General features: G+C 46.4%; 1 protein-coding gene across 1 annotated transcript in view; it reads left to right on the forward strand.

Moving 5' to 3' along the window:
• Positions 1 to 8,208: 8,208 nt before the first annotated feature.
• LOC138259741 (uncharacterized) overlaps positions 8,209 to 27,965 on the forward strand; it is a 140,794-nt gene continuing 121,037 nt past the window's right edge. The window contains exon 1 of the mRNA XM_069207634.1: positions 8,209 to 8,502. Coding sequence (XP_069063735.1) covers positions 8,209 to 8,502 — 294 coding nt within the window. The remainder of the gene's footprint in view (positions 8,503 to 27,965) is intronic.

A 27,965-nucleotide genomic window follows, 5' to 3' on the forward strand; every position in this document is an offset into this window, starting at 1 on the left:
CAACTGTTAGACACACACTAACCTGTAGGGATATCCCCAGACCCAGACAACCATTCCCACTGTCTTGCTTCCAGGTGCTCACCTAATAGCCACACATGGTGCCTCTGGAGTTGACCCATCACATAAGGGATGCTGCTATTCCGCAGGATGTAGGACTCATGCACTGAGCCAGGGAACTTGGCATTAATATTGGAGATGTACTGGTCTGCCAAACATATCATCTGTACATTCATGGAATGGTAACTCTTCCGGTTTCTGTACACCTGTTCACTCCTGTGGTGGGGGGGCAAAGCCACATGGGTACCATCAATGGCACCCATGATGTTGGGGATAAGTTCCAGGGCATAGAAATAACCTTTCTCTGTAGGCAAATCCTCCACCTGAGGGAAAACGATGTAGCTCTGCATGTGTTTCAGCAGGGCAGACAACACTCTGGACAACACGTTGGAAAACGTAGGCTGGGACATCCCTGATGCTATGGCCACTGTTGTTTGAAATGACCCACTTGCAAGGAAATGGAGCACTGACAGCACCTGCACTTGAGGGGGGATTCCTGTGGGATGGCGGATAGCTGACATCAGGTCTGGCTCCAGCTGGGTACATAGTTCCTGGATTGTGGCACGGTCAAACCTGTAGGTGATGATCACATGTCTTTCCTCCATTGACGACAGGTCCACCAACGGTCGGTACACCGGAGGATGCCGCCATCTCCTCACATGTCCCAGCGGACGGTGCCTATGAAGGACAACAGCGAGCACAGAGTCAACCAACTCAGAGGTACGTACCCACAGCTTACACAGAACACCAATCATAATCCAAAAAGTGGCCTGTATGTCTGTTGAGTTTAGGCCTAGGTATGTGTGACGCAGTTAAAAATGAAGCCATGTGGGCCCCTGAAATGGCGGCTGTCTGACCTGTAAAGTGGGACAATTGGATGTGAGGTAACTGCGCTGGCGTTGTACACCGTCGCTGTAGGCAGTCGAAGACCGCGGCGCAATGCTGCATTGGTTAACATTGGACCCTATGGGTCCCAGGAGACAATGACGATGTACGTTGCCGGTGACGGTACGCACCGCCGCGGACGTGACTGCCATTTTCTATCTGTTCAATCACTCGATACCTGATCTTCGACAGGAGATGACCTACACTGCAAGTGCTGCTGTGACCTCGGTCTGTAAGAGACAATGGCTCGAGTGTCTGGGGAAAGGGCCCCTGCCTTCACATCGGAGGAGTTGGAGAAACTCGTGGATGGGGTCCTCCCCCAGTACACGCTACTCTACAGTCCTCCAGGCAAACAGGTAAGTACACTGGGAGCATGCTGTATGGGCTATGCCGGTGTGGAGAGGGGTGGATGATAGAAGGAAGGGGGGAGAGTGCGACGTGCATGAAACAACGGTGAGTGCATGTACCACATACCCAGGGTAGGGATGGGGGCCAATGACTGTGACTGTGCAGTTGGTGATAAGTTTCTCTTCCCCCTGTACAAAACATGTAGGTCAGCGCCCACCAGAAAAAAGATATTTGTCGTGCCATCGCCAAGGACGTCCGGACCCTGGGGGTCTACCACAGACGGAGCTCCCACTGCCAGAAAAGATGGGAGGACATTCGCCGCTGGAGCAAGAAGACGGCGGAGGCTCAGGTGGGGATGGCCTCCCAACGTGGGAGGGGTGCCCCTCGCACCATGACCCCCCTGATGTTCAGGATCCTGGCGGTGGCGTACCCAGAGTTGGATGGGCGCTTGAGGGCATCACTGCAGCCACAAGGGGGTGAGTACACTCTCATCCTCCTGATTTTGCGCAGTGGAGGGGTCTGGGTGGGGGAGGTGGGCTGTGGGTTTCCCTAGGCCAGGGCGAGTTTAATAGGCCAGGTCCCTCCGTAAGGCAGGCCATGTGGCACCCCACCCCACCTCTGTAGAGTGCCAAGTACACCTAGTCATGCCCCTGTGTCATTCATGTGTGCAGATGTCGTCCATAGCCTAGTAGGCCATTTCCCAGGAATTGAACAGTGGAGCCCAAGAGCGGGGCATAGTGCAGGGGGCTTCTGTGTCTCTTGTGTCCGCCAGCGGTAGCGGTAATGCATGCACTCAACATGTCTTTCTTCTGTCGCCCCAACCCCCCCTTTTTGTGGCCTCCCTGTTCTTGTGTGCACATGGCCCTCGAGGGCAAAACTACAGACTCGGTGGGGACAGGAGCTGATACCAGCGACACGGACTCGTCCTCTGATGGAAGCTCCCTTGTGGTGGCGGCAACATCTGTGCCCCCCGCATCTACAGGTACAGCCACCAACTCCCCACCAGCACCGCCCTCCCAGCAGCCCCTCAACCTTTGCCCCGTGCCCGCTCACCCAGGAGGGTGGGCATCACCTTCGCCCCAGGCACCTCAGGCCCTGCCCCAGTCACCCCTGCTGCCCTCAGTAAGGAGGCCATTGACCTCCTCAGGTCCCTCACTGTTGGGCAGTCTACCATTTTTAATGCCATCCAGGGTGTAGAAAGGCAGTTGCAACAAACAAATGCATTCCTGGAGGGCATTTGTTCTGGTCAGGTGGCCCTTCAGCGAGCTTTTCAGACTCTGGCCTCAGCACTGATGCCAGCCATTGTCCCCGTCTCTAGCCTCCCCCTCCAACTTCCTCTACCCAGACCCAATCCCCTGTACCCCAGCCTATCCCAAGCACACCTTCAGACCAGCATGCACACACCTCAACACACAAGGGAAGCTCAGGCAGACATAAGCACCACACATCCCACAGGCACTCACGCAAGCATCACACACATGCAGACATACCAACATCCGCTGCCTCCACTGTGTCCCCCTCCTCGTCTCCCTCCTCCCTCCCAGTCTCGTCTAAACTCACACCTGCATGCACTACATCTACAGCCACTATTGCATTCACCAGCACACCCACCACCACGCCCCGCTCACGTGCAGTCACCACCCCAACTACCATTCACACGTCCCCTGTGTCCTCTCCCAGTGTGTTTGTGACGCCACCTCCCAAGATACACAAATGCAGGCACACACCCACCCAACAGCCATCCACCTCACAACAGCCTCCAGCGCATGCACCTTCACCCAAAGTCAGCAAACGAACACCTCCTACAACCACAACCTCTTCCTCCACTCACAAACCCCCTCCAGCTACCTGTCCCAGTGTCTCCCAAAAACTTTTCCTGTCCAACCTTGACCTCTTTCCCACACCCCCCCCACCCCGTCCGTCTCCTAGGTCCCGAACTAGCACCTCAGCCACAACATCTCCGGGACCAGTGGTGCCTGTAGTCACCGGAATACGGAGTGCAGCGGCCACCAGGGCAGCCAGTGTGGCATGAAGCCACAGCATAGACAGTCCCCCACCTGTGAAGCATCAAAAGTTGGCCAGTGCCCGGCGGGAGAGGGGGAAGACTCCAGCCACCAAAGCCGCTCCCAGGGGTCCCGGTGGGAGTGTGGAGTCAGCTGTGACACCTTCCAAGGTGGTGAAGGGCCACAAGAGACCAGGAAAGTCTGGGAAGAGCAGCACGGCGGAGGAGACCGCCATCATCCCCGCTGCCCAGAAGGCCACAGCCGTCCTCCCCGCTGCCCAGGAGGCCACAGCCATCATCCCCGCTGCCCAGAAGGCCACCGCCATCATCCCCGCTGGGCTAGAGAGGACAGCCAGCACAAGCCCCGCTGGGCTAGAGAGGACCGCCAGCACAAGCCCCGCTGGGCTAGAGAGGACCGCAAGCACAAGGCGTGCTGGGCTAGAGAGAACCACCAGCACAAGCCCCGCTGGGACAGAGAGGACCGCCAGCAGCTGAGTCACTGCAAAGGAGCCCGCCACTCCAAGCACCGCTGAAAATGGCACCGCCGCTCCAAGCACCGCTGAACAAGGCACCGCCGCCTCAAGCACCGCTGAACAGGGCACCGCCGCCTCAAGCACCGCTGAACAGGGCACCGCCGCCTCAAGCACCGCTGAAGAGTGCACCGCTGCCTCAAGCACCGCTGAACAGGGCACCGCCGCTCCAAGCACCGCTGAACAGGGCACCGCCGCCTCAAGCATCGCTGAACAGGGCACCGCCGCCTCAAGCACCGCTGAACAGGGCACCGCCGCCTCAAGCACTGCTGAACAGGGCACCGCTGCCTCAAGCACCCCTGAACAGGGCACCGCCACCTCAAGCACCGCTGAACAGGGCACCGCCGCTCCAAGCACCGCTGAACAGGGCACTGCCACCTCAAGCACCGCTGAACAGGGCACCGCCACCTCAAGCACCGCTGAACAGGGCACCGCCGCCACAAGCACCGCTGGCCCATGAGCGCCAAGGGCACTGACACTACTGAGTCCGTCACAGGCAGGATGAAGCACTCTGGGCACAAAGCCCCCTCCAGAACCAGTGGAGAGATACATCCACTACCTCTGTCCTTAGCAGGATAAAGCACTCTGGGCACAAAGCCCCCTCCAGAACCAGTGCAGAGATACATCCACTATCTCTGTCCTTAGCAGGATGAAGCACTCTGGGCACAAAGCCCCCTCCAGAATCAGTGGAGAGATACATCCACTACCTCTGTCCTTAGTAGGATGAAGCACTCTGGACACAATGCCTCCTCCAGAACCAGTGTAGACTGTTATCCACTTGAGAGACTGTGGCTTTGCACTCCCCAGGATGGAACAGTGGGCAACCCACCCACTGTAGAGACTTGAGAGACTGTGGTTTTGCACTCCCCAGGATTGAACATTGGGCATGTGGCCCTCTCGTGGATTTGGCGTCGTGCACTCAACCGACTGAGGTGCCCCCCCCTTTCCCTCCACCTGAGGTGCCTGTTTAGTTGCTGTCTGATGCCCCTGCAGTGTTCTCTCCGTCATAGTCAGGGATCTTGTGTGGGCCTCACCCATACCGTGTGGGCCCAGTGTTCCACGGACTTAATTGGAGCACTACCTGGACTACTATGCTTGGTATATATTTTGTAAATGGTGTATATATATATATATATATATATATATATTTTTTTTTGCCTACTTGATTTTAATATATTACAATGGTTACATTAATTTCCTTTTGTCTTTGCATTCGGGGGGTTGTGGGTGTAACTATCATGTATTAATATGTATTAGTGTGTGTGTTGTAGTGGGTGAGGGTGGGGGTGTTGCGTGTGTGTGTCCCTGTTTCTTCCCTCCCCCCTCACCTGTGTCGTAGGTGCAGTACTCACCGTGGTCTTCGCCGCCGGCGTTCGTGCTCCTGGTAGAGGAGCAGGAAGACTATCGCAGGGAGAATTTGGAGTTCTGGCTCCATGGTGTCCTAGTTCTTCATGGGGTGTGTAGAGGTGAGTGTTTTCCCTTCGGAATCCTGTTTCCGCCGTGTTTTTATCAGTGGTGAATCCGCCCGGAAAAGGTGGCGGATTGGCCTGTTGTGATACTGTGGGCGGTACTTTGTCCTCCTCCTGTCTGTTGGCGGTGACCGCTGCGCTGTTTATTTGTACTGCCGTGGCGGTCGGAGTGTTAAAGTGGCTGTCTTTGTTGGCGGTTTCCGCCACGGTCGTAATTGCAAATTTTTTACCACCGGCCTGTTGGCGGTCTTACCGCCGCTTTAACACCGACCACCAGGGTTGTAATGACCACCATAATGTTACATTTAGCAAGAACAGCATCTTCTAGCAGTCAGTTCTCATGAGAAAACTTTCCAGCTACGAGCACAGTTAAAATACAATGGAAAATCACAATTTAATTTCTAGGACAGCCATTTAGTAAACGTTAAGAAATACAGCTTGACATGAGGGCGGGCACCTAGGCCAAGACCTTCGCTAAGATAAGGCCTACAATTAATAAAGCTAATACATAATGCATAATCCTTAATGTGACATATTACTACATTAGTCAAATATATGCTCAACATTTCATATTAATATACTACTAGTAAGTACACTTTGTGAATATTGGCGGCCACTCATTGTGATCACATTTTCCAATGCATGCATTATTTTTCTACGTTATTATGTTTTCTACATAAATCCATTACTCATAATACATGGTCACCTATTAATAATTTTTATTAAAACACCTGCACCAGCAACCCAACGCTCTCCTTGGATTGCCCTCCTGGGATATGTAAGAGACATTCTGAGCGGGGTGTGAAAACTAGTAGGCATGCTGTTTTTACTAGCAAAGTGCAGGGTAGCTATTAAATGAAGTCGCAGAAGCTCCCCTGCTGCGGGATGCTGCATACTGTCAGCAGCAACTTCAGCTTTATTGGGATATGATCCCAGGAAGATTGCAGCCCCCAGATATTACGGCTCCTCTACTGAGCTTTCAGCAGACACAATCAGACTAATTCCCCACATAAGTAATGGCATTCCACTACATTTCTGTTAAATGGCATGAGTGTCATAGCTGCAGCTGCGTTTGGGAGCGATGTATAACAAACATTGTAGTATCTTTCCTACTTAAGTGCATGAGTGCCTTTCATTCTCACCTCCCCTCCTTCCCTGCATCTCCTCCCTTCACAAAGATATGTCCTTCTTCACTTGTTAAATGTGTGTACAGCATGGATAATCACTTATGCGGATAGAGATGTAAACTACTCCAATACTGCTAGATGCTGACATCCTGTTGATGTACCATATACTGTGTACACAGGCAGGATACGTCTGGGGCTACTGTTTCCCTATCTGTTGTTTTGTTTTGGATGTTTTTGTATTAACTGCAAACTCAAATATTTTTTTTAAGTATGCATTTAGAGCTGCAACTAGAGTGTTATATGTCTTTAGTGTCGCCTCTGTTAGGGTTTTTTAAATATTCGATGAATGTCCTTACCTCCCAGGTGTAGCTGGAGAGCACAGTGCTGTTCCTCTGCAATGTCTGTGCCTTCGAAACAGAACTGGAGGAGTTGTACCCAGTCCCTCCAGTTGGATGCATGAGATGAGGAGGTGCCCTCAATGATGAATGGTTCTTCGGCAGGGAGAGTGGACATGGTGGGACAGGTGCAGAGATATGGGTGTCACTGAGAAGAACTGCTGCTGGGATGCCACTTCTCCTTGATATCCCGGGAGCTTGGACACCACAGCTGTGAGGTGCTCACCCACAAAACTGTATTGCTGGTCTGTCACTCCCTTACCCCACATGCCTGAAGACCAACAACATTAATGTGTCTTCTTAGGCATTGTGTAACTGTAGATGAATGGAGGGGTCTGGCCACGAGCCACAGGCCACACTTCCAGAATCTATCTTTAGGCCCTGGGTGATGCCTGATGATCGGGTGGCAAGAACACTGAAGGGGAAGGGGCTTGCAAGCTGTAGCTTGTGGGGCAATTGGAGTACAAAGGGGCCTCGGCTGTGTAACGACGTGGGGGTTTCCTCTCGCCTAGATTTTGGAGGACCGCCATCTTGCAGGGTTACAGGGTGTCACTGGGGGCCTGTGGGAGCTATGCGTCATGAGCCCCACTTCCGCCAGGAGCTTCCGACGGCAATCTCATTGCACGCTAACCTCTGAAAGCAGGTGGTGGCGTGGGACATGCTCCTCTCTCGTCTCTAGTGTAGTGTGCCTCCAAATGTGCTGCAGAATGGAGGGGCCCACGGAGAGAAAGAGCCCCGCTCTAGTCTCTCCGCGAGCTCTTTCGGGAAGGGGAAGTGACGGAGCCAGGACAGGATTGGCTCACAGGTAAGTGGGGGTGGGCTTCGAGGGTGGGGATAAAAGGGGAGTGGGGGGAGGGACCGGGCTCTTTCCGCGCAGCTCATCGAGCGGTTAGTTTGGCCGCTCTCAGGGGATACTTTACAGGCAAGTGCATGTGGAGGCAGGGCCGGGGGAGCCTAGTTTTATTATATAGTAACTCGGTTGACGAGTGTGCACCGCTCGGAAGGTGAGGGTTTTTCACCCTGGGCAGAGGTGGCGGCGCAATTAACAGCGCCCATTACCGGTGCAGGGCAGAGCGGCCCCAGGACAGGCAGGCTTGACATGGGCAAAGCATGGGACTTAGAGACCAGGATACGCGAACAACGCCGCATAGTGGCAGAAACAGAAGACAGGTGGGCCCAAGTGTGCATGGAGCGGGAGGTGACTGCGCCATACGGCCGGCAGCTAAAGAGGCCTGCAGAGAGCACAGGGAGTGGAGGAAATTTGCCACAGGAAGCTAGCAAGGGTAGCTGGGTCTGGGTAACGAGCGGTAGGTGCCAGGAGGCTGGTGCGGCCTGTGGGTTAGGTAGCGCGATGGAGCCAGTGGCGCACACGGCCACGATTGGTGCAGAAGGTCAATGCCAACACACAAGGTTGGTAGAAAGAAGGCAACGCCAACGGGGCGCAACACGGCCCCAGCACGTTTGTCTGAAGCTCTAGAGGGGTCTTCGGCGGCCTTCTCTACTCCGCAGGACCGGGTTTTCCACAGAGATGGTGGGCGCCATGAGAGTCAAGATGATGCTTCAGCTAACTACATGATGATGAGTGGTGGTGTTGATAAGAGATTGGATGTGGTCGAAGAAGATGTGTTGGAACTCGACTATGAGGAGGAGCTGGATGAATGGGAAGATGGGGAGATTAGGGAGGCAGAGGTGAGCAGCATGAGGGGGAGGGGAAGAGGACGCAGGAGCGGCGCAACCCCTCTTTCCACTTCTATTTTTCAGGATCGGGCTATCAGCGGAGAACAACATGAAGGGAGGCAAGAACAAGCACGTGGCCAAGGGGCACGGAAGGTTTTGCAGCCTGTGGGAACACAAGAAGAGGTAAAGGGCAATGGTGGTCAGTTTGGGGGGATGGCATGGGGGGCGGGGATGCTCCGGGAAGAAAGTCCATTGGGGTAGGTGACTGTTCTGAATATATGGACATCATCTGGAAGGCACAAATGCACTTTGGGGGTTTTGCCTGGTTGATTTATGATGAGGAGTTCAGGTCCCGAGTGAGTGTCAATCCCGACAAGCCATGGGGTGATGTAGACCCAGAATTATGGATGCAATGGATGGCATCGTCGCAATCCATGGCATCTACCCAAACGGCCAGTGGTCTGCCGGTGGTTTATAAGCCGTTTCAGTCACATCACCACCCCGGGAGGGGCAGGCGTGGGGCATGGAACCTTGACTAACACGACGGGAGCTTGCTGGAACTTCACAAGGGTTTCTGTTCCAGACTGTTCCAGACAGCTTTGTAAATTTAAACACGATTGCTCCAAATGCGGGGGCCGTCACCCGGTTATGCAGAATTTTTTGCTCTCCAGTCCAGCCGAGCAATGGAGAGCATCCAGGGGCAGAGGCACACAGGGCGCTCCTGCTTCAAAGGGGGCCTACGCCAGTTAAGTTAGACTTCCTCATACCATGGCTACACAGATATCTGGATAGAGCCACAGTGATTAAGCTAGCAGAGGGTTTTCAGGAGGGTTTTAGGGTCAGCTACCAAGGTCCACGTAGGAGGCGATGGGCAGACAATTTGGGGTCTGCAAAAGAATTGCCACAGGTGGTAAGGAGTAAGCTGGATAAGGAAGTGTCATTGGGCAGAATTGCAGGGCCTTTTTATGAGTGGCCGAGTCAAACTCTGATGATCTCCCCGTTGGGAGTAGTGTCGAAGAAGGCCCCGGGTGAGTTCAGGTTGATACATCACCTGTCATGGCCGGAGGGCGCATCTGTCAATGATTTTATTGCGGCTGAGGACACCAGAGTAGTATATGCGTCTGTGGATGATGCTATAAGACTGGTCAGGGGATGTGGCTCAGGGGCTGAATTGTCAAAGTGTGATATACAATCAGCCTTCAGGCTACTGCCAATACACCCAGGAGATTTTGACTTGTTGGGGATGCAATTTGAAGGGGCCATTTATCTGGACAGGGTCCTTCCCATGGGTTGCGCGATATCTTGCGCCCTGTTTGAGCCATTTAGCACTTTCATGCAATGGGTTTTCGTCAAGATCAGTGGGCATTATGCGGTGACCCATTACTTGGATGATTTCCTGTTTGTAGGGACGGGCGACTCTGGGGCTTGCGGGAAGGCTTTGACGGCTTTTCAAGACATGGCGCGCCATTGGGGGTGCCTCTGGCTCCGGAAAAGACCGAAGGACCTTTGGCAGTACTCACCTTTTTGGGCATTGAGCTAGACTCCATTACCTTGACAGCCAGATTACCAACACAAAAAGTAAAAGAAATGCTGGAATTCTTGGGTACAGTGAAGGAGGCACGAAAAATTGATTTGCGAACACAACAGAAGTTGTTGGGTTATCTCAACTTTGCTTGTAGGGTAGTCAGAGGTGGGAGGACTTTTTGCAGGAGGTTGGGGCTGGCTATGTCGGGAGCGGTGATGCCGCACCACAGAATATGAGTTTCAATGGGTCTGAGAGAAGACGTGAGGGTGTGGGAAACATTCCTGAAGCATTTCACTGTGGTATCTGCCAGGAAGAGACAGTATGGCAGGTGCAGATATTTTCTGATGCGGCAGGAGCGAATGGTTTTGGAGTTTTTTGGGACGGCAGGTGGTGCGCAGAGTCGAGACCTGCATAATGGTTGCAGCAAGGGAGAGTATTGGCTTCTTGGAATTTTTTCCCCTTTTAAAGCAATGGCAGTATGGGGGCAGGAGTTAGCAAATAGGACTGTTTTATTCAGAGTTGACAACATGACAGTCGTGGTACTGGTTAACAGACAGAAGGCAAGGGACCTTAGGGTTTTGCGCATGTTGCGCCATTTTATGTTGCAGTGTTTATCTTTGAATGTGATTTTTAAAGCTGTTCATATACCAGGAGTATTCAATGAGATTGCGGATTCCCTGTCTCGTTCACAGTGGCAGCTTTTTCCCAACCTGGCGCCAGGAGCAGAACAGAACAAGACAGCGGTCCCGGCAGACATTTGAGAGTGGGGGGCATGATGATCAAGGGGCTGATGGAGATGTCTTTAGCGGAATCCACTCAGCGAAGATACCGGCTGGCCTGGTTGGATTTTCAATCATTTGAGCGGTTTGCAGGAAATTTTGGGCTACAGAAGGATAAACTGTTAGAACGTCGTGCCTTACGTTTCGTGCTGTTCATGATACAGAAAGGTTTGTCAGCGGCGACTATTGGTGGAAAACTGGCGGGTTTTTCATTTTATGGGAAACTGTTTTTCGATCACGACCCGGCTAGAAATTACTTGTTGGGGAAGATGGTAAAGGGTTGGGGCAGGATTAGATCAGCTGAGGGTAGAACGGCCAGAGAACCTATCGGCTTTGAATTGTTACTGGAGTTGTTGCATGTGCTGCCTGTGTGTTGTGCAGAAGTATATGAGTTAGCACTGTTCCGTTTATGTATGGTGTGGATGTTTTTTGGCGCATTTCGTGTGTCGGAACTGTTGGGGGTTGGAGCAGCGATTGGGGTACGGTACAGGGAGGTTGGTTTACACGTCGAGCAATTGGGGATTTGGCTTAGACGCTCTAAGACCGACCAGCTAGGCAGAGGGAAGTGGGTGTGGTTGGAAAAAGGGGGCAACGCTTTGGCCCGTCCAGTTTTAGAATGGAGTAATTTTTAATCCTTGAGTTTTTCGACTATGGAAGCCGGGGTGTTTGTACATAGATCTGAGTCCAAGCTTACCAGTTTTCAACTCTTACGCGTGTTGAGGATGGCGTTGGGACGGACGGGCCGCCGGGCCATGGATTTTGGCACACATTCGTTCAGAATAGGGGCAGCTACGCCCGCTGCGCATTTGGGTTGGGATTGGGCGAAGATCAGGGCGATAGGTCGCTGGAAGTCAAGGTGCTGTGAACGTTATGTGAGGCCCTGAAGGGTGGGGAATGACAACAGTTGGCAGGATGTGGGGGGGGGGGTGGTACGCTATGTAGACATATGTTACAGTTATTTTCCCGTTACAAGAGATGCATATGGTCCATCGCATGGCAAGATGGTCACGTGGTTTGGAGGCCATTCATTTATCCACTGGGCAGCGAAGTTCACGGAGAAACAAATCTATGGTCGGGCCCTGGGACTTTCCAGTAAACGACACGAGGTGTTATGGTGGGGATAGAGTGGCATGCGGTGGGGTAGCCGGCTTCCTTTCATCACATCTAACTTACTGAACTGGGGATGTCCAGATTTGTTAATCATCCACTTGGGTGAGAATGATCTTGTTAAACTATCAGGACTCACGCTACTGCAACACATGCAGAGAGACTTGGAAATTATCAAACAGAAATTGCATGGCACATGCTTGGTGTGGACAGAATTTGTTCCTCGTAGGGTGTGGAGAGGGGCAGTCAAATATGGAGCCATGGAGCTGGCTCGCAGGAAACTTAACAGAGCGATGAGAGTTTTTTGCTGGGCACAGGGGATAAAAATCCTGAAACATGAGGACATTACAGAGCAGGACGTGGCGCTCTTTAGGGATGATGGTGTACATTTGTCCACGTTAGGGAACGCATACTATTTGATGGATTTGAGACTGTTGGTTGGGGATTCGTGGGGGGGAAACATGTGGATCAGGAATAAGGAGTGAGGAGGTCAGGTTGCAGTAGCGTGTCTGCGGGGTGGGGCAGCAAAACGCCAAATGGGTTTGTGCTGGTTGGCAGTAGATGGGGGAGGTTGGTGAGTCAGATGCGGGCTTGGCCACCCTTCCAGGGAATAAACAAGCAGGTGAAAGCTGTGAGTTGGGGTACGCACGAACCAAATGGAGCATGAAAGGAAAAGGCGACTGTGTAGGGGAATGGAAACAAAATGAGGATTTGGAGTGGAAGGATGATGGAGGAGATGTTAAAGGGAGGGTGTTATTGAAGTTGCGGTTTTCAGGGTAACAGTTAAGGTTTGTGTTGCTTGTTTCAATCCTGTCCTAATAAATGACCTTTTACACTAAATGGCTGTCGCTGAATTATTTCCCGACACGAGGCTCAAATATGCAGGGACATGGCCTGAGATGCACTGTGGTGTGGCAATGATTTGAGGCAGAGATTAACGTTGTGCAATCGAATTGGTGTCATGCACACTACTGGCGCACAACTGCCGCACAGTCACGCATGATGCCTCTTCATTAACAGGCCATAGACAAAGCGTAGGCTAAGCTACCTAATAAGTGCAGGGGGCAGGGGTGAACACGGATCACCCCTGTATGCTAGTCATGACACCCTGTAAACATTACACCAAAAACTTGCAAATCCATGATCATGTCTATGCTGGAGATAGAGCTACACAAGCAATTAAGTTAATGTATATTTGCTCTTTTATCTAAAAATCTGCAACACACCCTTCATGTTTTTAAGATAATTATATGTAGTTAGATGTGATGTTTACATTTTTGCTAAGTGAAAAAAAAGAAACCATCAGATGCTCTGTGTGCATCTGACGTTGTGTGTAAGTGTTTCATGGCATGCATGGATGGGTACCTGATGTTGTGGCTTGGTGTCTAAAGTGTGTGGTTATCTGATGGTATACCGGTGGAAAGCTAATGTGTGTGGGCATTTGATTATTTTCAGTGGGATTTGTCTGCGCGTGTGTCACAGTGGCTGTCAGGGATAAGTCAGTGGGCTTGTGAGTGCCTGATGGTGTGTGACTGAGCATCCCATGGAGAGTGAGAGGAAATCTGACTTTGGGAGTGTGGGGGTTTAACGAATTTGATTGTGGACAGGTAGGCATGTTAAGGCATGCTTAGGTGTATGATTGCATGTCTGACGCTTTGTAGGTGGGGATCTGATGCTGTGGGTGTGCACGTGTGTGCGCGTGGTTGGCATTGTGTTTTCTGACCCGTTCCTGCTGTGCTCTCTGGCTCCTGGTGACTGCAGAGAAGTGCAAGGCATGTTTTTACTTCTCTTTAATAAACACATTTACCTGCAGGCATTGGCATACTTACCTGCTCCCTCAACCTAATGAAAGTTTCATCTGCAGAATTCAGAATTATGTAAGAGAGAGTTTATAGGAGGGAAAGCAAGATAAATATTACGCCATGGTTCTTTCTTTTTGTAATCAACACAGATAGCTGCAGGCATGGACTTTCATGTGCGCTTCCTCTCTTGTGTAAACATTTATCTATAAAACCCAGAGGTACTTAAGTGAGAGAGTTCATAGGAGGGACTCTGGGCCTGTAGGAGGATATGGACACCGGGGTTTACTGCATGGACCACCGCTGGATTGTTAGGGGACAGGCCGGGCAAACACCGATCACAGGACAGCAGCGTCTTCATGCTTATGTGGCTGCTCCAATGAGTGAGAAGTTATCTAGGCCCAACCAGGGCTGTGCGCAACCAGGATTGCGCCCATATAGGGACATTTTAGGGATGTGATTGGGAGCACAGAGAACACACATCTACCACTTTGAGTCCACCCTTTGTGCTGAGTCCATGATGTAACCTGCTCCTTACGTCAGTATTATTTCAGATCTGGTATGTTTTCTTTTGCAAAACACATGTACCACGAGTCTCCCACGAAATGCTCCACAAGATTATGTCACTTTGCTCAAAACATGGTAATGGTAACAGGGTCCACTACCTCATCGATGGCCAGGCCAAGACTCTATTAATGGTTGCTTCCAATTCTTTGTGCTATTCGGGCACAGGGCTTCCTATCTGAAACCCAGTGGAAGGTTGCAGTCTGACTTTCAGGTAAACCTTTGTAGTATATCATAATTTGCTGGCTTCATCCTCCCGAGTATAGGTGATGGTGGATAACCTGAGTATATAATAAGTTGCATACCTATTTTGTGGTTCTGCCGCGTATGTATGTAGCTCTTAAGGTCTTTATACGGTGCTTCTAAGCATTTAATTGTTGTCAGGCACCTCCTGTCAATCCTCCCCCTACATGTTCAGATGGTCTGGTGCTTTCAATAAACTTTCAGTTCATTTTAGGCCAACCCAATCTCTCTGACTTTGGATGCACATACAGTGAATAAGGAAAGAAGGACGACTTTTTATTCTATTTGTTTTGGACCTAACTAGTCAAAGCATGTTACCATGGGGCCCGGCCAGAACAACACTAGAACGTTTATAAGAGAAGGCAAGGCCTAGACCTTCTACATAGCAGCGTGTTTGTTTACTCACCCCCTGCATCCTGTGTTTTATGCTGCTAAAGAAAATACTGAGCTTAATACCTGAAGTCAAAGTGGCAGTTTCACATTACCATTAAGCTCAGCACACTGAACTCAAAGAAAGTGCAAGTTATCCTGATCTTCCACCCCATCCAAAAGCTTTGTGACTAACATTTTATTTGTTTGGATAATAGGATTTCATAATTAAGTCAAGAATGGATACAACTTGACCCCTGCAGTATATCCAGTGTGCACCTTTTACATGAAGAAGCTTGTGTGTAAGAAGGTGCGGACCAGAAGCAGAATTCTTGTCTAAGTTCCTTTATGGGCTGGGACTAATGAGGAGATGATCTGCTGGGCCCTGCTTAAGAAGATAGATTGCCAGAGTGATTTAAACCTGGCTTGCACTGCCTTGGAATGAGATCCAGTTGTGCCCATGATGCCATGTAGCGCTTAACGCTGTTAGGTCTGACCGAGACTGCTGGAACAGTGCTCCTGCGTAGACAGCAAATCGGATGAAGCTGAACAGTTCATTCAGCATGCGTTAGAAGTGTGTTTGGCTGGCATGAGCCCGATGTAAGCACACCAAGTTGGTGGCCCATCACCACTGTGAGCACTTACAACCAGGGCATAGGACTCCCATCAACCAAGACCAACCTTTACATGAGTAAGGTGAGCACCACTGACCCCGTCACAGCACACCACAGTAGTGGTCCATCCCTACCATGAGCCTCTCCACCCGTTCAGGGTTTTTGATCGCAAGCGGGCATCGGAACATAGAACCCTGCAACCCCGACCGGCTGGCACCCTCTCCCCAGACAGTGCAACCATCTGAAGAGTCTTTTTACACCCAATGGAGGCTGTTACACAGTGAGACCCTCGCATGTGCCGCAGTTGTACAGTGCAGTGCTGACCAAGGGCCCCGGCCTGTACCTGACCCAGTGGTCACTGAAGAGACACTGAACACTCATGACATACTGCACCAACAATAATATACCGCCACAGAAACACTGACCCTGATCAGAAGCTGCGCTTGTTTTTTCCAGAAAATTCTAATTCTTATTGTAAATCTGCTTTCCCAGCATGCATCCGTGACCCCCGTCACCCATTTCTAGGAATAAGGAATATTACATTTGTATTATTGCACTATTGGTACTAATTATAAAACATGCATAAGAAGTACTTAAAGTTACTGAGCTTGCGTTCTTTATATTATTAAAAGTCGTATCTCTTTTCGTTTACTAAAAAAGAACACTGCTTCGAAATATGTATTGCAAGTTACATATGTGCTGTCTGGACAAGTCACTCTGCCCAAAACCATCCTCCAAGAATGAGTCTTGACTGTTTGATTTCGAAGTCAAAGCCTAAAGAGAAGGTGCCGGGCAATTCAGCGAGCTTACAGTAGTACTTGGTCCAGTGTTTCTAAGGACAGTGACAACAGGATGTGTCACAGGGATTGCCTTATTTTGTGCTTGAGTAACGCATGCTCCAGAGAAGTGGACTGTCACAGTGTCAGCCAGGAGTTTCATGGACCTGAGGAGTCCTCGGGAAAAAGGCAGTGGGCAAACCTTATTGAAAATGAAAGGAGGTTTTGTCATTGGCATATCAATTGCTTGTGATGAAGCAGAAATGAAGGTTTTACATTTATTAGCGCTTAAACGTAGTATTGCAATAATCAAGTGTGACTTTAACCGAACTAATAAAGATTGTACGGGGACAAATGTGCCCTCAGAGTAGTTTGCCAACATTTATAAGCGTGCTTTATATAACGTGATGTATTAGAAGTGCACTAATCCGACATAATCGTAAACGTGTGCTATGATTTGCTTGTTTGAAATGCTTTAGCTTAGCCTAACTTTAGTGGAGGCTTCGGCCTAGCTGCCTGGTCTCACGATTTAGATGCTCGTATTTTTCCAATGTGCTAATAAACGTGTATTTTTGCTTGAAGCTGTACTTTTCCACTGAGATCGTTCACATGCTTATCTTAAGGTTTCGTGCCAGCCTGGCATTTTTTCTCTTTGCTCCAAGGTCAATCTGCAGGTGCGGACAATGGAAGCTCTGAAAGTGAGTTAATTGGTATAAAATGTTGCAACTTGCGTACCCGTCTCCAAGGATAATGTATGCTTAAGTAAAAGCTTGAGAACTGTTGTTTTTGATTGGACAATTTGAAGCCAACCTATGAACCCTCCAATGGAAGACCCTACTGGATTTGAACTGTTGTCTATTTAAACCAGGTGCACGAGAAGAAAGTGGCCATTACCCGGACATTACAGCCATTATTGCCATTACCAGCCCGATACCCGCCATTTTGCAGGACATTGCAGCTACTATGGCCCACCTTGCTGCGACGCCATTTTGAAAGAGACTCTGATGCTTTCTCTAATCGAGAGAAAGAGACTTTAAATGATTCTTGCCCTAGAGACTTTAACTTTGATCCCTTTGCATGAAGTAGTAGTTTTATCTTGCCGCCGTGAGGCAATTGCCCCGTCCACCCCTGCCCCTTTGCCCTGTCCCATGCTGATCGAAAACGGTACCCATGCTGATCGAGAAACGGTACCTGTGAGACGAAGACTTCCTTGAATGCTGATTGTAATTGGTAAATATGAAAGGAAATTGTACAATTGCATTGTGTTTCTTTTAGGTAACCAACTGCTGATTTTTGATAAGATCCCTAGCTAGGAGTTTTCCAAATTAATGTCGCTAAATTGTTTTTGCATGAAGTCCCACATGCCGATGCTAATTGGAGGTTAGATGAGGATTCCTTTTGTTGCACGATGCAATTTGAGACCTTGTTATGCTGACCAATGTATGCAATTAGCTCATTACAGATTATAGTTTTAGTGATTTGCATTGCTATTATCGAATGCCTTGTTATTCAAATGCTGCATAGATTGCATCTGTTTCGTCGTTATGGACAGCTATTAATGTTCATTTACGTTTATCATTTGGTGTTGAGACACATCTATATTGTGCTAGCTTTGTTAATATAGGGAAATAAATTCACTAACTTTGAATAAACTGGTGTGGTTATTCATGGCCGAAAGGTCATGGTTCGCCGAAATGTATTCTGGATTAATTGTGAAATGTTATGTTGATCAGGGTATTGCTTATGTTCGTTATTGATTATTGATTTGATTAAATTGACTGATCTCGGGTGAAGAGAGTCCCACTTAGCCAAAAGATTCATCGGCCTAAAGAGCGTCCAAGTACAGGTAAATTATTAGTACGGAACGCTCTATCACTTGTCAACGGCAGGGAGGCGGTTGTGGAAAGGGGCGGGTACAGGCTCTGGAAATCAGAAGGTGAAGTACAGACATGCTTAGCCTTATGGGGACAACAGGAGCAGCGATGGATGGATGGAGTGGTGTTTTAAGAGGATTAGCTTGGATGTTATCGTATACTTGTGATGTCATGTGGCAATATGTCGGAGTATATGTTAATAGGCTATTTATCGGATGGGAAGACCCGCTGTGTTGTGTTATGTTACTTTTGTGTTCTCTTGTGGGGTGGTATGTTATTTTATGAAATGTTACTATGTCACGTCAGTTACTTTGTGCTACGGTACACTAAGTTAAGGTACGGTCTGATATGTCATAAATGGCACAGTGCAACTTTGAGGCATGGGATGTTGTGGCATCATATGTTATTGGGTGAAATGTAAAGGAATGTTGTTGCAAGGTGCACCTGGCATGTTATACTACGGTGTAACGTGAATGATGCGATGTACGCTATACTAATATTTAATGCAATGCTGTGCTATGATTAATGTTGTGCATAGGTATATTACGGTACGGCGTGTTATGTTATGGTGTGGTGGTGTGATATGTTAGCTATGGTATAGGTTGGTGTAGGAGTGTATGGTGTGAAATGTTGTGGTGTGGTAAGCATGGGCTGGTAACTCTTGTTATATTAGATTATGCTATGTGACAACTTCAGCCTCAACATACTGCACTCCTGCTAATCACATATATTTATTTTACTTGCAGACATGTGTCTGCTGTTGTAGGTTTGCCCACGCAGTCACCTAAAAAGTTCCATGCCAGAAAGCATATGCTTGTTGAACCCAGGTTTTTAAAGTTAACCTGTATGGGATTTCCGCCCTTTTCCATCAGCACCGAACTACAGATCCCATAATGCTCTTGTCTGCGAATAAGACACATAGAAAGATTAGTTCGTCCTTGGTAACCTCGGGATCCTAGGTCTCGCTGGCTGCAGTCTACAAACATGTAGTAAGACTGGTTCCTCCCGTCGGATAACTCTCTGAGACACTGAAATATCTGGCAATGTTCCATTACCTGAAGGACGGTAAAACTAAAACACATCCATTCTCCCCCAATGTCAGTTTATTGTTTTTCTCTTCAATGCCACGGCTAATTCATGCAAATCACAGGTCTATTACTTATGTACTTATATGTTTGTGTATATGTCGGACCAGGAGAAAACTATATGATCAAGGATCGAAGCGTGTGCATAATCTGCACTAATCCTGTAATGGGCACAAAGTTAAAATGGCAAAAATCTTTTGCTACAAATTGTCATATTGGCACCCACCTTTGAATACAATTTTAGTGGTTTCCACAGGAAGGTTTTCCAAGAATTGTTGAATCAACACAAGCCATTTTCAAAACAGCGACTCACCAAAAATGAGTGAATCAGAAAAGTAATACCGGAAATTAACTTGCGTGAGGTTCATCCAAAATTAGTAGCGAATTTGGAATTTTTGGGCAGTTTACAAAAAATTTCAGGAGTATGGTGGAGTATGCTGGAGAAGCCTTTCCTTTGCAATTCCCATCCTAGAAATTGATTTATTCCTGCCGTTGTCTGGAGTAAAACTCTGATTGAACCCAAGATGGAAACAGGCCAAGAGAAAGACTGGACAGAAACTACTGCTAACGCGTCCCTTTCTGATTATTTTATTCAGTCTGGGACTCGTTTTAGGCCAATGAATCTTTTGACCCTGATTGAAGACACCTTAGGACGAGATAACTGATCAACATGTCAATCAATATGTCAATAACGTCATCAATAAGACTCAAAAACCATCATGACCTTGCAGTCATGAATAACCACACCAGTTTAGTACGATTATGTGAAGTTTATTCTCTATTGATTACAATTCTACTAGCAAGTTTATTAATCTCAAAATCAAGAAACACATTAGCATAGTCATAATATGGCAACTCGAATAAGATTTCAATAAGGCGAGAATCACAAACATTAGAACATAGCATGACGTCAACATAGGTTAACCTCAGCAGAGTATCATTAGTGCGTTATTCAACAAAACATTGAATCAGTCATTTGTCTGTTTGCGGACATTTAGTGTACCCCTTAACTAACCTCGAATTAGCATTGGCATGTTGGGCTTCATGCAAAACAATTTGGTAACACAAATTTGGAAAAACATCTAACTATGGTCCCTGTCAAAAGAGGCGTTGGTACCTAGAAAGGAAAGGCAATCAGACAATTACAATTTCATCATTATAGTTACCCTCCGTAATGGGTCAGCATACAGATTCCGTCTTCGTCCTCAGGACATCAGTTGATTCGCCATCAGTCAGGGAAACACAGCAAAACGGGTAAAAAGGGACACTTCCCTCATAAGGAGGAAAAGTATATATCGGGCAAGGCAAGGCAAGGATGGTTTGAAGAACCAAACAGCAAAGTCTCTATGCAGAGTGACAAAGTGTCTGGGTCATAACAAGTTTGCAATGGCATCTCTCCTCATGGTTCCTCGTGTCAAAGGTTTTTATCCCTTTTCTCTTGTACAGTCCTCTAATTCTTCATTGGTCAGGGTTGGCACCCCACTATCTCCATCCAATAGAGTTTAAATGATTTCATCAAAATTGTCACCCCATAACAGTTCTCACGTAGTTTATTGGTTATTATGATTGATGTCTCCAGCGGGGAGAATGTCCTGTATGATTTCATACTCTCGTGGTCCTATCGCATCTTCAGTCAGTAGGTCCATTGTCTGTACCGGTTCAGGTGACCTTGTACCTGATACTAGTCTACAGTGTTGCATTTAGCAAAAATGTTTCTCCTAGCAAGTCGAATTTCATGAGAACGGATCTACTACAGTTACATTCATCCTTTAGCTTTGGAAAATGACGAGTAAGTGTCCTTCAGCAAGTCAGCACACTGCACATTAGAAAAACACATTCAATATGAAAAACCGGGCAGCTAGGCCTCGACTCATGCTAACTAAAGCCTAATGATTTATCAGCAAAACCTTAACATATAATTCTTAATATTAGTGTAAAATCATACATTAAACATCTTATTTTCATTATTATTAGTCAGTTTCATTAGTCATTGTATACGTTGGTGGCCACTCCCCGTGGGCACATTTCAAGCGCGTTTTTAGCAAAAGTACATTAATACATTTTCTATGCGGCATTATTATGCATTAGTTCATAAACATTTCATGTTAATATTGAGTATAAATGCTACGCTCTCTCACTACAATTTGTTGAATGATGTGTGAACACAAAGATGGAGGCATGAAATGTCACCCTCAAACCACAAGCCGGTAGAGTGACCATATAGCACCTTGAGGATAAAATTCAAATCTCGAACCTTCATTTTTGAATCAATGGTTTTGGGGGTTTTGCTATCAATTTGGTTTTGTTGTGAACCGCAAGTACAATATCCAGATTAGTTTGTTAGATGAAAGTGCAGGACTGAAAACATGATATCCCAGTTACATGAAGCCATATGGGAACCCCACTATAGTGAGGGTATCAAGCACGTTAATCAAGACGCTGGTGAGTTTGGCAAGATATTCACAAGAGGTCATAAGAATGCACATTTGTCAATTGCTGTTGACTATAACATAAAAGTCAGCATAATACTCAAGATCCGGATCCCTTTCAATTGAACCCCCTTTATTATCCAGAATATTTTATATCAGATTAATCCTTGCTATGTTGTCTGTTCAGCCCAAGACTCGATACTGACTGTATTGCAAAGGTCAGGTTTCGATCAGTGTGTCTTCCACTGTTTCATGTGCTTCGTCCTTTTCCTGGTTTTTGAACCTGCATTAAATTAATTTATGAATTCATTCGTGCTTCATTATCACTTACATTTATATTTCAAAATGTATCGATTTTACAGTATAACTTTGATATAAATTAATAGTGCATCAATAGTCCATAAGTCATTCATTTCTGCATGATGATTGATAGAAAGAGATGCAATAAGTGCATGCAAATATGAAAGAGAAGTCATGTTTCTTTATGCACTTTAAATCAGAAGGAACAACACTAATTTTTCTCATAATAATGTTGAAAATCACTAAATTGGATTGCTGCACTTACATTTTGGGGGATAGAAAACCTTCAGCATTTTGTGGGAGCATCTAAGCCACATACCACTAATAGGTCATGCACTGGTGAGGACTGGTGCTATTGGTTACCTTCTCAGGAGCAATTCAGTGTAGCGTCCTCCGCACCCTGGGTACCCTCCAATGAATATGCCGCACACAGAGCTATATATCACACGTCTTTATTCGTCAGCACGTAACCGTGAACTCAACATTCTAAATTTGCAGTCACTGCACCACGTTCTAACACTTACATCATCATGCTACTGAGTCCTTCAGGATCCAAAAAGGTTCCAACATTGTTACTCACATGACACAACATCTCGCCCTCTGTTAAAGAAAAAAAAACATTTTTTACAACAAATGCATATTATAGTTCTTCATTGAGCCTTCTTGGTGTATTTATAACTTGTTCTGATCATGTCTTGGGAAACTTGGATCAATAATTAGAGTGTCCATGATCTGCTTTGGTGATGTAGGATGAATGGCGATCTGGGATTCGCCACAGGTTTTCTCTGATCCCATTTCTACATTGATTTTAACATCCAACAAGCATGGAGTTACCTGTTTGAAGTGCAAGGAATCTCACATGATATATTTTCCAGGGCGTTGAGCCATGAAGGGGCATCAGATCTGCATTGTTGTGGCTGACGAACAAGCACTCAATCTTCTCACCTGAAAACAATGTTCTTTGCATGTCACCTTTAGTCACCATAGGCCTTAATTTTCTGCTCATGGCCCAAATTGGTTATATGCCTCTCGGCATCAGCTTTGGGTCTGATGTTGGTCCACCGAGACAACGTGGTTGTTATGGCCCTCACGAACATCAGTGTGGCAGGGCTTTTACCTGTGGCCATGTGAGGAGTTGAATGGTAAGCTCATAGAGTAGAATTCGAGACAGTCTTGAGATTGTGGTCTCTAATGTAGCACGCTGAACTGCTTTCTCTAAGGTACTCATGAAACGTTCAATAAGGCCATTAGTCTGTGGCCCTAGAGGTGTGTTTTTCTGATGATTCACATTAAGCAGATTGAGGAAGTCTCTGAATGCTCTGCTATTAAAAGGTGAGCTATTGTCAGTTTTCAAAATCGTAGCAATGCCCAATGTCTCAAAGATGCCATCTAATCTCTTAATGACTCTGTCCTGAGTGCTAGATGAGAGATCTTCATCTAGTGGGAAGTGAGCGTGTTCGTCAACTATCACCTTTAAGTGATGTCCACTATCAAGTAAACCTCCAAAGTCTACATCAATCCTTTCCCAGGCATGCTTGGGCATCTCTGACATGTTCAAAGGATGTGGAGTAGTTTTCAATGACAGGCAATTACATAGATGACAGGTTTTTAATTATTTTTCAACTAGTTCATCAATATGAGGAAACCAGACTTGATCTCGGAGAGCTCATTTAGTGGTAACAATTCCACGATGTCCTTCACGAGCCAGTTCAATCAATTGTTGTCATAGACTCTCCGGAATGACAATTTGTGAACCCCTCTGGATAATTAGTTCTTCTGTCACTGCTAGTTTATCTTTGCCATTTTTGCATTTCTGATACTCGCTGTCACTAGTAAGAGGTTGAATATATCGATTCCATGACAGATGTGCAATAATGTCTCTCAACTTCAACATGTCACAATCTTGACTCACAGCAGTGACAATTTGGTCCAACGAAATGGCAGCTGGTGTGTTCAATTTCACAATGAAATTTATGAAGGCTTCAGCAGTTACCATGGCATTGTATGCAGTTTGCAGGGTTTTGATCTTTACCTGGCCGATGTAAAATTGTGTAGTTGTACTCTTGCAATCATGGACCCCATCATTCAATTCGGGGAGGCATCTTGGCTTTTGGGTTGCCCAATAAAGTCAGTAATGCTTGATGATCTGTAACAAGCGCAAAAGGTTTTACGTACAGGAATACATGGAAATGTTCACAAGTCCGCATCACTGCTAAACTTTTTTTGTCTGGTTCTGAATAAGCAAGTTCAGTCTCAGACCCATTTTGCTTGCATAAGCCCCAATATGTCTTCAAGCATTTGGCTGTCCACTGTTCTGTCCAGGTATAGCATCTAACCTGACCGGGCTAGCATCAACAGCAACTTTAGTATGTAGCTTTGGATCAAATTATGCCATTTCATTAGCGTTTTCAGTAGCTTGTTCAATTTTCATAAAACTCTGCTCGCATTCATGTGACAAGTGAAATGAAACATTCTTTTTCGTCTGCTCTCTCAGTGCAGCACTCACAGTGGCAAAGTCTTGTATATATCATGAGAAGTAACTGGCTATGCCAGGGAATAAATGAAACATGGAAACATCTTGTTGGGGACCGGTAGATGACAGCATTTGTACCTTAGCTGCGTCGGTGATATGGCCAAAGAATTTTACTTTTGTCTTATTGAATTCACAATTCTCAGCATTTAGTGTTAGACCAGCATCAGCAGGTAAACAACACACTTGCAGTAAAGCTTTATCATGTTCCTTCTGTGTAGCTCTGAAAAACAACTCATCGCTATAGTTAAAAGCACTTACAACAGGTTTATGATACGTCCAATAATATCTTGAAAAATCTCTGCAGCTGATGAAACACCAAAATTAAGTGCATGATTTATATCTTGGCGGAGGGGAATACTCCATCACAAACGTGACGGATAACCCGTCCACCGTATTATGAGCCCATTACATACTAGGAGATTGTAATATGGCAGACTCCATACCCCAAGATCTAAATCAGGTCCTTAGCCTCTTGCATCACAACAGACCAATATGTGTAGAAAAGGCTGTAAAATACCTCCAATTCTCCCTAAGTTCCACTGATGATATCCTTTGTTTAAATCAAGGCACGAGAAGACTTTCACACCATTTAGTTGTGTTATCATATCAGCAATGTGTGAACCTGGATGTCGCTGTTTTAGTTCAATTTGCTAGTTTGTTTAACCCATAACCATACAGATGTGTACAATTCCTTCACTGTCCTTTTTGGGTATCCCACTATGAGAGAAACCCATGGTATCTGAAAAGTAGGACGCTCAATTATATCATGCTTAAGTGATGATTGGAGTTCCTTTTCAACAGCTTTTTGTAAATGTAATGGAATTCTTCTGTGTCTCTGAGCAACAGGTCAAACATCTTTATTGATATGTAATTGTACTTTCATTGTCTAAATTTTTTCTAATCCATGAAATAATGATGGAAACTGACTTACTATTTCATGATGAGTATTCATATTCCTCAATATCAGTCCTAAATCAGCAGCCGTGCTGAACATCGGTAAACAGGCACTTAATGCTGAACCTTGAAGTACGTGAATGGGTGCTAGCACTTTTGTATTCTTGTGTTTCATTGTTGCTACAAATGAATCTTTACTTTTCAGAGGCGTTGATGCAGCCCATAGATATACTTTTGTTTTTGATGGCATCAGTTACGGTAAAGGAGACAGTTCTTTGTATTTCCACCAAGGCATAATATCTACTGAGGTACTGCTGTCGATAAAAGGTATTGCACAACCATTTATTTTCAGTGTTATCTTTGGACAATGTTTTAATGACTTGTGTGCTTTCTCATGTCAACTTTTCTTTAACTGGTATTTCTTTTCACATGCAGGCAGTCCAACATTTGTGCATTTTTCAGAGGTAAACATTGTGCAATTATCTTCTTCACTTTCACTCAATACTGATGAACTTTTTGACAATGATTTAGATGGCATTCAACTTTGTTTGGTGTGGATTTGTCTCAACTGATGTGGTCACTCGGCCATGTGGACATGTGTCAAACATCGCTTCTGGAATATTCTGGAACTCTTCAAGAGAGCACTCTTTTGTCTTCTCACCAAGACGCAATTGCTTTTTCCTTCACATTCCAAACTGTTACAAAATGTCTCCTTTTACCTTTGCATATCTGTCCAATGGAGGGAAGTTTACCTTCTTGAGGAAAGGACAATCCACATCTGAAACATAACTTCTTTTTCAGAAAATATATCACCCTGTGTCATTCAACTCTGTGATTCTGCTTACTAATTCATGTTCATGATTGGTTCATTTTGGGCACCTCTGCCCTCCATGTCAGCAGCTTGGTGATCAGCATGCTCTTCATCTCTGACAGGAAGAGTTTCTCCCAACATTCGTCATCTGTATGCATCCGTCAATAACTTTGAGAGCTTCTGTTTCTTTGTCATTAAATTAATTAAATCTGCAGTGTTTATGAGTGTGTCCAGTATATCAACAAATTCATCAATGGTTTCACCAACCCTTTGTTGTTCTTGAATAAAAACATACCTTTTGTAATCTACATTCGGCACTAGATTGAACTTGAGGTTCAAAGCTTCTTTGATTTGAATTTATATAACTTCATCATCTCACTGCGTTTTCTTTATGGCTTCTTTTACACCATCAAAAATAAGATTTTGGAGGTACTTGATAATCATTTTGTTATCTGTTTCTTGCAGGGCATCAGTTAAATAATCAAATGTCTCTATCCAAGCAGTCCATCTATCGCCAATATTTTACTTTTCAGCGATATCGAAAGGTGGTGGTGGTTTCAGGAATGTGGCAGTATTGTGGCTGTTCACAGGATTGACTGGAGCTCTGTCTGGCTCCACCTCTTGGTCTTGGTGAATTGGTTGGTGCATACTGTCTCTGAGGCCCCATGACTTGCTGGCCTCTGGATTTTCTTTGACAGCCTGTGGAACTGTAGACTCTTTCTTGCTCTCCATTTAAGCCTTTCACTTTCTGGAGACTTCTGAAGTTGTGCTGAGGCGCCACCTAGTAGCTTTGGGGGTGTGTTGCTTCAAGTATTGGACAGCTCCCTAAACATAACCCCGGTGCTTCTTCTCTTGGAGTCACCCCCAGCAGCAGTAGGATGACTCTCTTTAATTAGTTCAGATATGCAGATGACCCTTTTATGTACTTGAGGGGTTGTGTTTTAAGCCCCTCTTTTCACTCTTTTAGCACCTGGTTGGTCTCTGCCTTGCAGCGCTTTTGATCGCAGTGTAATTACATATTCTTCCATTGCTAATTGCTGCACTTTCAAAACCTGATTGTTTCTGCATTCAGCAGTAGTGCTCCATAAGCTGTATAGCTCTATATTGCTTAGTAGCACAGTACCTTTCTGTATGGCCTTGTTAGTAGTTTCTTGATCAATGATGGGTAGACTTCTCAGTAAAGCTTTCCTTATCTTTAATTACTTTTCATCAGCCAGAGTTGAGCTTTGACTCCACATGTGCCAACCAGCAGTATGGCACTTCGACAAAGGCACATGTGGCACACATGAGCACTTTGCTTAGACGACGGTAAACTCTTCAAGAGAGCACTGTTGATCTTTGCGTTACTTATCCCCTATCTTGTCTCTAGCTGTAGTGTCCTCCAAAGCCTGGGTACCTGCCAATGAATATGCCACACACACAGCTATGTATTACATGTCTTTATTCTTCAGTGTGCAACTGTGAGCCCAACGTTGTAAACGTCACTGTATCACCTTTCCATGAACATTTTGCACTACGAGCAGTTTATATCTCGCACAAGTTTAACTTTTTTGATTGAATAGGTTAATAACCTTATTTTTCCTACCGCAAGTATATTTTACTTATAAATTGAATTATTTGTGAGTGCCCTAGAGCATGCTTATTCTGCTTGTGTATATCCGTATAGCATTCATATGTGATGAGCAACTTGCAAATAGCAGCCCTGCTAACTGTTTTATAATCTGGAATGAAACCAAAAGCTTAACTCCTGTGAAATAAAATTGCATTATGTAT

The sequence above is a fragment of the Pleurodeles waltl genome, chromosome 9 (genome assembly GCF_031143425.1).
Source record: "Pleurodeles waltl isolate 20211129_DDA chromosome 9, aPleWal1.hap1.20221129, whole genome shotgun sequence".
Lineage (NCBI taxonomy): Eukaryota > Metazoa > Chordata > Amphibia > Caudata > Salamandridae > Pleurodeles > Pleurodeles waltl.